This window comes from Staurois parvus, unplaced genomic scaffold (assembly GCF_062004578.1).
Source record: "Staurois parvus isolate SC_StPar_1 unplaced genomic scaffold, SC_StPar_1.0 ptg000726l, whole genome shotgun sequence".
Lineage (NCBI taxonomy): Eukaryota > Metazoa > Chordata > Amphibia > Anura > Ranidae > Staurois > Staurois parvus.
In genome coordinates this window covers 898,718-909,710 of record NW_028318522.1, presented here as the reverse complement: position 1 = coordinate 909,710, position 10,993 = coordinate 898,718, and the positions used below count along the sequence as shown (strand labels likewise).

Sequence of the window (10,993 nt, the reverse complement as noted above, 5' to 3'; positions counted from 1 at the left end):
TATTGCCCAGGGGCCCCATGAGATGCCCTTAGTATCTTTCATAGGCTTTTTTGTTAGGTGTGGTTTTAAGTGTGGGTGAGGACACGGGGGCCCCATGATCCCCTATTGCCTAGGAGCCCCATGAGTTGTCAGTCTGCCCCTGGATACGGGAAACCCCCCCCCCCCCCCCCCCGCTGGCAATGAAAGGGTTAAAGAGCTTTTTTTTTCTTTTTTTTTTTGTAATGAAAGAGTAGTTATGGGATACAAGCAGGGGCGGACTGACCACTCGAGTACTCGGGCACTGCCCGAGGGCCCAGGGTCAGTAGGGGGCCCCATGAGATGCCCCTAGTACCTTTCATAGGCTTTTTTGGGTGTGGTTTTAAGTGTGGGTGAGGACCCAGGGGTCCCATGATCCCCTATTGCCCAGGGGCCCCATGAGATGCCCTTAGTATCTTTCATAGGCTTTTTTGTTAGGTGTGGTTTTAAGTGTGGGTGAGGACACGGGGGCCTCATGATCCCCTATTGCCCAGGGGCCCCATTAGATGCCCTTAGTACCCTTCATAGGATTTTTTGTTGGGTGTGGTTTTAAGTGTGGGTGAGGACACGGGGGCCCCATGATCCCTTATTGCCCAGGGGCCTAATGAAATGCCCTTAGTACCCTTCATAGGCTTTTTTGTTGGGTGTGGTTTTAAGTGTGGGTGAGGACACAGGGCCCCATGATCCCCTATTGCCTAGGAGCCCCATGAGTTGTCAGTCTGCCCCTGGATACGGGAAACCCCCCCGCTGGCAATGAAAGGGTTAAAGAGTTTTTTGTTTTTTTTTGCAATGAAAGAGTAGTTATTGTTTGAAGGGACGTCCAGCAGAGATAGTGAATCTGTCAATAGGAGGAGAAGTTAAACTTTCCTCCGGCACACTTGGATCTGCACTCAGACATAAGGGTTAAATAGGGGAAGAGCCAACGTTTCGTTTCCTACGAGGAAGTAGTCAGCCATGTAAACCAGTTCCGTCCAGCCGACTCAGCGCGGCGTTCCTCGGTAGGGATTTACTTCAATATTAAAGCTCTCTTAGCTCTTAAAGGTTCAGCGACCAAAATCCTGGCGACTTCATGAGAGATCACACAGTGCTGGAGGTAAGAAAGGATTTCAGGGGACAAGACTTCTTATAGATGTTCCATGGATTCCGGGGGCCTTCAAACTTTTCAGTACGAGGGCCACAAATATTTCCATGTCGAAAACAATCCCCATCAGAGCCCCCCTTATATCAGGGTTCCCATTAGAGTTCTCCTTATATTAGAGTTGCTGTCAGAGGCCCATTTACATCACAGCCCCAAATACATCAGAATCCTCCATACACCAGGTTCCCCATCAACACCTCCCCTTACATCAGGGTCCCCATAAAAGTCCCCCCTTACATCAGGGTCCCCATCAGATTCCCCCTTACATCAGAATCCCCATCAACGCCCCCCCCCCTTACTTCACGGTCCCCATAAAAGTCCCCCATTACATCAGGGTCCCCATCAACACACCCCTTACATCAGGGTCCCGATCAGAGTCCCCTTTACATCAGGATCCCAATCAATGCCCCTCCTCATCAGGGTCCCCATCAGAGTCCCCTTTACATGAGGATCCCCATCAACTCCCCCCTTATATCAGGATCCCCACAAACACCCCCCCCCTCAAATCAGGGTCCCCATAAACGTTCCCCCTTACGTCAGGGTCCCAATTAGAGTCCCCTTTACATCAGGATACCAATTAATGCCCCTCATCACCAGGGTCCCCATCAGAGTCCCCTTTACATGAGGATCCCCATCAATGCCCCCCTTACATCAGTGTCCCCATCAGAGCCCCCTTGCATAAGGGTCCCATTCAGAGTCCCCCTTACATCAGTATCCCCATCAGTGCCCCCTCCTTATATCAAGGTCCCCATCAGAGTCCCCCTTACATCAGGATCCCGATCAGAGTCCCCTTTACATCAGGATCCCAATCAATGCCCCTCCTCATCAGGGTCCCCATCAGAGTCCCCTTTACATGAGGATCCCCATCAGCTCCCCCCTTATATCAGGATCCCCATAAACACCCCCCCCCCAAATCAGGGTCCCCATAAAAGTTCCCCCTTACGTCAGGGTCCCAATTAGAGTCCCCTTTACATAAGGATCCCAATTAATGCCCCTCATCACCAGGGTCCCCATCAGAGTCCCCTTTACATGAGGATCCCCATCAATGCCCCCCCTTACATCAGTGTCCCCATCAGAGCCCCCTTACATAAGGGTCCCAGTCAGAGTCCCCCTTACATCAGTATCCCCATCAGTGCCCTCTCCTTATATTAGGGTCCCCATCAGAGTCCCCCTTACATCAGGATCCCCATCAACTCCCCCTCTTACATCAGGATCCCCATCAGAGTCCCCCTTATATCAGGATCCCCATAAACCCCCCCCACACATCAGGGTCCCCATAAAAGTCCCCCCTTACATCAGGATCCCAATCAATGCCCCTCCTCATCAGGGTCCCCATCAGAGCCCCCCTTACATAAGGGTCCCCATAAATGCCCCCCCCTTACATCATGATGATAATTGGTGTCCCCCTTACATCAGGATCCCCATCAACGCCCCCCTTACATCAGGGACCCCATAAATTCCCCCACTTAGATCAGGATCCCCATAAAAGTCCTACTTATACCAGGATCCCGATTAGAGTCCCCCTTATATCAGGATCCCCATAAACGCCCCCTCCTTACATCTAGGTCCCCATCAAAGTCCCCCTTGCATCAAGATCCCCATCAACACCCCCCCCCCTAACATCAGTGTCCCTATCAGAGTCACCCTTAGATAAGGGTCCTTATCGGAGTCCCCCTTACATCAGGATCCCCATCAACGTCCTCCACCGTTACATCAAGATTCCCTTCAACACCCCCTTCCCCCCAGACATCAGGGTCTCCATCAGAGTCGTTCTTTACATTAAGATCCCCATCAGAATTTCCCCCCTAACATCAGGGTCCCCATCAGAGTTCCCTGCATATCAACCCCCCTTATATCAGGGTCCCCATCAGAGTCAAACCTTGCCAGGGGCGGACTGACCATTCGAGCACTTGGGCATTAGGGGGCCCCATGAAATGCCCCTGGTACCTTTTTTATAGGGTTTTTTGGGTGTGCTTTGAGTGTGGGCAAGGACATAGGGGCCCCATGATCCCCTATTGCCCGGGGGCCCCATGAGTTGTCAGTCCGCCCCTGCACCTTGCATAAGGGTCCCCCTCAGAATTCCCCCTTACATGGGGAGGTATTGAAGCAAAGACCATAAACAGCCACCTGTGCACATTGAGGATACCCCACTGATCCTAGATGTGGCCCAGATAAAATCCTGTAGCGGGTCAGATGTGGCCCTTGGGCCGTAGTTCAGCTCCATATTTCAGGATAAAGCAATAAAGATATTGTTCTGACCACATTAGAATGTTTCTAAATTAAAATTGTAATATTTATTACAGGTACTTACAGGGGCGGACTGACCATTTGGGAACTCGGGCACTGCCCGCGGGCCCGGGGTCAGTAGGGGGCCCCATGAGATGCCCATGGTATCTTTCATAGGTTTTTTTGGATGTGATTTGAGTGTGGGCAAGGACACAGGGGCCCCATGATCCCTTATTGCCCATTGGTCCCATGAGTTGCCAGTCCGCCCCTGGGTACTTATATTACATCGCCAATTTACACACATTATAATGTCCAGTCACATTGGTCCCTGCCCTCCAGGAACTGAAAATCTAAGGTCCCTAACTCACATTCATACATACACATACTAGGGCCAATTTATACTGGATCCAGTTAGCCTCCCAGCATGTCTTTGAAGTGTGGGAGGAAACTGGAGGACCCGGAGGAAACCCACACAGGTACAGGGAGAACATGCAAACAGATGGTGCCATCTTGGTTGGGATCCCAACCAACGCCCCTAGTGCTGCTAGGCAAAAGTGCTATCTACTGAGCCAAGTGGGTGCAGGTTGTTAATTGTCTCGTGAGTGTAATATTTCATATAAAATATTTTATTTCTCTTTTTATTTTGTACATGTATGAATTATGAAATAAAGCTTCAGGAAATGTCTGACATATGAACTGCACCTCATCATCATTGTTATATTGCCTAGACAGCCCATACATTCATCATTTTTTCCATTCAACCATCCAGTTGAAAGAAAAAAAAAAAAAAGATCCGATTCCCCCATCCACACATTCAATGCGGATGGTGGGATTCTCCTCGCTGTGCAATTGTGTTCTGACGGCATGGAGCCTTTCTCGCCATCGAATACACTGATCAGCACCGCCGGCTATAGCTGGCAGCTCTGATCAGTGGCGTCCCGAGACTGGTGCGGGGGGTGCGAGTTGCACCGGGTGACACCTACCGCACGGCTCGACAGCTTTCTTTACAACTTACCTTTTTGTGGAGCGAGTCCTGTCGGTGTCACCCCAGAGACTATGGCCATTTTAACCATTAGCCGCCTGGCCAATGGCCGTTTGGCGGCGGCAAAAGCGCTTTTGCTTTCCGCACATGCGCAGTTTGCGCGGTTGCAGAGCCGCGCAGCGGCGCAATCTGTCACCGGCTGTGTACCTCGGACACGGCCGATGACAGATCTGAGTATCGGCCCCCGTTGCTGGTACCATGTGACCTGCTGTGACCAATCACAGCAGGTCACATGACAGTTGTATACAATGGATGGCTTCATGCATGCCATCCATTGTATACTAGTGCCTAGCTGTGAATGGTCACAGCTAATCACATGCACATGTCATGTGATTAGCTGTGACCAAATCACAGCTAAGCACAAAAAAAAAACAAAAAACCCTGAATGAATTGATTTAATTTAGGTAAATGCTTGCTAATAGCAAAGTCATTCTTTGCTATAAGCAAATTGTGTAAAAAAAAAAAATACTGATCACTTCCCCAAAGTAGTAAAATGTTACTATGGTAACATTGTACTACTTTGGTCCTAGTAAAATAAGAAAAAAAAATCTTAAATAAAATAAAAAAAAAATGTAATAAAAAATTTTAAATAATAAAAGAAAAAAAAATATATATATATATATATTTTTTTTTTCATACTGTCACCAGTCAGTGTCCCTGTTCATCGCCATGCCAGTTATATGGTAACGCTGTACTGCACTGGTGACAGTATGTAAAAAAAAAAATAATGAAAATAATCTTTTTAATTTTTGTTAATTTTCCGAAAAATTATGACAAAAAAATACAACTTCAAAATACTCGCCATTCCTCTTATGAAGTACGTCGGACTGTCTACTCTGCAAAAAGGGGTCATTTGGGGGATATCTGTACTATTCTGACATTCTTGGACCTCAAGAAATTAGATTGGCTGTCAGTACTTCAGGATTGATCAATATTCAGATCTATACCATAGTTTGTGAACTCTATAACTTTCCTACAAACTAAATAATACATCCTAATTTGGGTTATTTAAATTAGATTAAATACCACCAAAAGAAAGATCTAGTTGTGTGAAGAAAATGATAAAATTTTAGTTTGGGTACAATGTTGTATGACCGCGCAATTGTCATTCAAAGTGTGAGAGCGCTGAAACGTGAAAAATGGCCTGGGCAGGAAGGTGTAAAATTGCCCGGTATTGAAATGGTTAAAGTTATATTAAAGGCTTAACAAAAATGTTCTACTTACCTACTCTGTGCAAAGGTTTTGCAAAAATCAGCCCTGATCCTCTTCTTGGGTCCCCCCCTGGCACTCTGGGCTCCTCCCCCCTGTCAAGTGCCCCCATAGCAAGCCCCTATGGGGGCACTCGTGCATGCTCACTCCTGAGCCCCGCTCTGTGTGCCCTTGCTGCCTCCTCAATGGCTCCCATTGCTGTCTCTGAGGAGGCAGAGAGTTGGGCCAGCAGTTACTTTTGGGCACATTGCTGGATCGGGATTGGGCTCAGGTAAGTATTCGGGGGAGCTGCATACCAGGGGCGGACTGACCATTTGGAAACTCGGGCACCGCCCGAGGGCCCCGGGGTCAGTAGGGGGCCCCATGAGATGCCCCTTGTACCTTTTTCATAGGCTTTTTTGAGTTTGGGCAAGGACACAGGGGCCCTGTGATCCCCTATTGTCCGGGGGCCCCATGAGTTGTGAGTCCGCCCCTGCTGCATACTGAAGGTTTTTTACCTTCACACATAGAATGCATGAAGGTAAAAAACCTAAAACTTTCAGGCTTTACAACCACTTTGACAATTTTACAATGGATGAGCTGCATCTCTTTTTTTTTTCAGTACTTCATAATTCGATTATTTTTTCCTGCTTTTCTTTTTAGTGATGGCGGCTGCTGAACTGAAGCTTGAGGTGACGTGCTCCATCTGTACGGACATTTTTACGGATCCCATCATCCTGATATGCGGACACAGCTTCTGCCAGTTTTGCATTACAAAAACATTTGACAACCAACATGACAGGGAATACTTCTGTCCAGAATGCATGAAGGAGTTCAGGAGACGTCCAGAATTGAAGAAGAATCCAAGATTATCCAACATTGCCAACCATTTCCGTTCTATGGAACCAAAGGGAGACAAACCTAAGAATGTCTGCAGGTATTGTATTGACCTTCCTGTACCAGCCGTTACATTGTGTCTACACTGTGAAGCCTTTCTTTGTGATCTGCATAAACAGGAACACAGCACATCACCAGAACATGTCCTCACCGATCCCACCACTTCCCTGGAGGACAGAAAGTGTCCCGTCCACAAGAAGATCCTGGAGTATTACTGCACTGATGATAGAACTTGTATGTGTGTTCAATGCATGACCTCAGACCACAGTGGGCACAAAGTGAGCACAATAAGTGAGTTCTTGCAGCAACAGACAAAAAATCTGGAACCGATTCTGGAGAAATTGTCCTCTAGGAAAGAGGAAACTGAAGCAATGCTCCAGAATCTGCAGGATCACAGGAGGAAGATAGATAATGAGGCAGGTGGTGTAGCTGAGAAAGTCAACGCCATAATGAAAGACATCAGGATAAAACAAGACGAACTAGAGAAAAGGGTACTGACTGAGATCTCCGGGAAAAAAAAACAGATTTCCCTTTCCGTCTCCAATGATATCCAACATCTAGAAATGGAAAAGGCTGAACTAAATAAGAAGATCACTCAAATTGAGGAGCTGAGTAGAAATACCGACCCAATGTCTGCCTTACAGACAGCAGAAATGTTGCTTCGTGTTTCAGCAGATGAGTATAATTTGGACAAAGGGATGGGTAGCAAAATGATCCATAAAGTAGGTGATCTGGAGGAGGATGTGATCTTGGAGACTTTGCATTCAGGGCTATCAAAAATTGTAGTGGGTGCTGGAAAAGATGTCCTTGTGAAGGATGTTCAAAAAGCTTCACTCTCTGCAGCTGATGATAATGTATACATAGGAAGTAGAAGTGTTTCTAATGTGCCTCAGATAGAAGTGCCAGGCTTTAAACGTGAGCCAATTGCCCCTGTTTGGTCACAAACCCCATCAAAAACTAAAATTAAAGCAAAAACAGTTGAACCTCAAAATGATCCACTCATTGCAGCTGAACCTCTAAAAGCTACAACAGTTGCAGCTGAACCTCAAAACATTCCACTCATTGCAGCTGAACCTCAAAACATTCCACCCATTGCAGCTGAACCTCAAAATATTACAGTCCTTGCAGTTGAACCTCAAAACACTCCACTGGTTGCAGCTGAATCTCAAAATGTTCCACTTGTTGCAGCTGAACCTCTAAAAGCTACAACAGTTGCAGCAGGTGTAAACAAAGCTAGTAACTATTTGCTCATCTATGATGACATGGATAATGACATTCATGATGACATGGATAACGACATTCATGATGACATGGATAACGACATTCATGATGAAATGGATAATGACATTCATGATGACATGGATAACGACATTCATGATGACATGGATAACGACATTCATGATGACATGGATAACGACATTCATGATGAAATGGATAATGACATTCATGATGACATGGATAACGACATTCATGATGACATGGATAACGACATTCATGATGACAAGGATAACGACATTCATGATGACAAGGATAACGACATTCATGATGACAAGGATAACGACATTCATGATGACAAGGATAACAACATTCATGATGACAAGGATAACGACATTCATGATGACAAGGATAACGACATTCATGATGACATGGATAATGACATTGAAAATTACTATGATGATGACAATGACTGGTGATTACGCTTAATGCGTGGGCGCTTCTGGGCACTGCCCAGGGGATCCAGGGGCATGGGAGCCCTATGAAATTCTTGCATTACATCATACTTGCCAACTGTCCTGGATTTGCTGGGACAGTCACGCTTTTTACTAAACTGTCCTGGATCCCAGAACCTGTGCCCTCCTGATCCCAGTATTGTGCCCTCCTGACTCCCCCTGTACTGTGCCCTCCTGACTCCCCCTGTACTGGGCCCTCCTGACTCCCCCTGTACTGGGCCCTCCTGACTCCCCCTGTACTGTGCCCTCCTGACTCCCCCTGTACTGTGCCCCCTGATCCCAGTATTATGCCCTCCTGATCCCAGTTTTGTGCCCTCCTGACTCCCCCTGTATTGTGCCCTCCTGATCCCAGTATTGTGCCCTCCTGACCCCCTGTGCTGTGCCTTCCTAACCCCAGTATTGTGCCCTCCTGACTCCCCCTGTACTGTGCCCTCCTGATCTCAGTATTGTGCCCTCCTGACCCCCCCCCCCTGTACTGTGCCCTCCTGATCTCAGTATTGTGCCCTCCTGACCCCCCCCTTACTGTGCCCTCCTGATCCCAGTTTTTTACCCTCCTGACCCCCCTGTACTGTCCCCTCCTGATCCCAGTTTTGTACCCTCCTGACCCCCCTGTACTGTTCCCTCCTGATCCCAGTATTGTGCCCTCCTGATCCCCCTGTACTGTGCCCTCCTGATCCCCCTGTACTATGCCCTCCTGATCCCAGTATTGTGCCCTCCTGATCCCCCTGTACTGTGCCCTCCTGATCCCCCTGTACTGTGCCCTCCTGATCCCAGTTTTGTACCCTCCTGACAACCCTGTACTGTTGCCTCCTTATCCCAGTATTGTGCCCTCCTGACCCCCTGTACTGTGCCCTCCTGATCCCAGTATTGTGCCCTCCTGACCCCCCCCCTGTACTATGCCCTCTTGATCCCAGTATTGTACCCTCCTGACCCCCCTGTACTGTGCCCACCTGACTCCCACTGTACTGTGGCTTTCTGCCTCAGCCACACCCCCCCCCCCCCGAATACTGTGCCATTTGTGATTTGTGTTTATTAGTCATTGATTTACGGCATGTTTTCTTATTGTTTAAAATATATTTAATTGAAAGTTTGATTCTATCAACTATTCATACTTTAATTCTTGAGAGTAGGTGTGTAAATTGGGGCAGGCTGGTAAACGCCCCAGTGCATTGCTTTGCCCAGGCGCTCATGATGCCATTAAGATGGCCCTAATGGTGTACATATTCTAGTTTTTTTAGTAATTAAAAACAGTGGGAAAAAAAACAAATACTCCACAATCCTTCCAAGAGAATAAAAATGGAATTGGATTATGAAGTTAGGTGGCTGAAAAACTCTGTAAAAATTTTAAAGTAGACCTAATATTTCATTTCAAATTGTCACTTTTGTGTGGAAAATACTTGAGTTCCCTCATTTGGCCTCATGTCTAGGAAAATGTTACACATCAACACATACTGATAGGATAACCCAAATCTATTTGAAATATATATCTAAAAATCATTAGCAAGACCAGTAGCGGAACTACCAGGGTCGCAAAGGTTGCACTTGTGACCAGGCCCTGGTGTTTCACCACTGTTGGGGGGCCCCAAGATGGCGGGAAGGGGGCCCACTGCAGAACGTGTGAAAGTGTCAGGAGTAGAGGGCCCTGGGCTTGGAGGAAATGACCCCAGGACCAGAGGAAAGGGCCCTGGGACTGATGGAAAGGGCCCAGGGCAGGGTCAGAGGGGTCCTTCATGGTTTCTTACACCAGAGCTCTGAAGGTTCATATTATGCCTCTGAGGAAGACCATAGCTACAGTTAAATTAGTGGTTGGTTCTGGCAGGCGTTCTATACAGCAGGGTAGTGTTTGAAAAATAGGAATTAACAGAGAGAATGGGGAGTATTAATTGAACCTTAACAAGTTCTCTTCAACAATATGAGTGTGAGCTCAGACTTTGCAGCAATAGCAGCAGAAGCAGATGGTTGCTGTCCACATGGGTCGTAGCATGGCTTTTTCAGAACTCAGGCCTAGTTACAAATCCTCTGTCTATGTACCATTCTCTGCCTGACCCTCTGCACCGCGCTGCCCGTGAGTTACTGAACCCAGCTTGTGACCCCGACCACTCTACCGCCTGTTCCTGGTACTCCGTTTGCCCGTTTGCTACTGACCCGGCCTGCCTGACGACTCTTGCATTGTATGTATTGTTATCTGTAGGTGGTTTGGTTTGTTTGCACTGTGTTTATGTTTAGTTTTGCACTGCGTTTTGTATTGTTAGTCTTAATAAATTGTTGTTTATACCATATCTGAAGCCTGCGTTTCCCTGTGTCAGTCCACACACTTCTGGTCATACCCGGAGCCCTGACACTGCCTTTCCGTACTCAAGATACTTCATGGTCCTCAGCCGTGGACCATTGACTGTTGCAGTCTTCCTTTCTGTACTCAAGATACTTCATGGTCCTCAGGTGTGAACCATGGATTGCTCCAGTCTGCCTTTCTGTACTCAAGATACTTCATGGTCCTCAGGTGTGAACCATGGATTGCTCCAGTCTGCCTTTCTGTACTCAAGATACTTCATGGTCCTCAGGTGTGAACCATGGATTGTTCCAGTCTGCCTTTCTGTACTCAAGATACTTCATGGTCCTCAGGTGTGAACCATGGATTGTTCCAGTCTGCCTTTCTGTACTCAAGATACTTCATGGTCCTCAGGTATGAACCATGGATTGTTCCAGTCTGCCTTTCTGTACTCAAGATACTTCATGGTCCTCAGGTATGAACTATGG

General features: G+C 47.3%; 1 protein-coding gene across 1 annotated transcript; it reads left to right on the top strand.

Annotated features, from left to right (window-relative positions):
• Positions 1 to 975: 975 nt before the first annotated feature.
• Positions 976 to 10,515, top strand: LOC149445361 (uncharacterized). The gene is made up of 2 exons (XM_089653899.1): positions 976 to 1,108; positions 6,273 to 10,515. The coding sequence occupies exon 2, from the start codon at positions 6,275 to 6,277 to the stop codon at positions 8,198 to 8,200; it is 1,926 nt and encodes a 641-aa protein (XP_089510025.1). The 5' UTR covers positions 976 to 1,108; positions 6,273 to 6,274; the 3' UTR covers positions 8,201 to 10,515.
• The last annotated feature ends 478 nt before the right edge of the window (positions 10,516 to 10,993 follow it).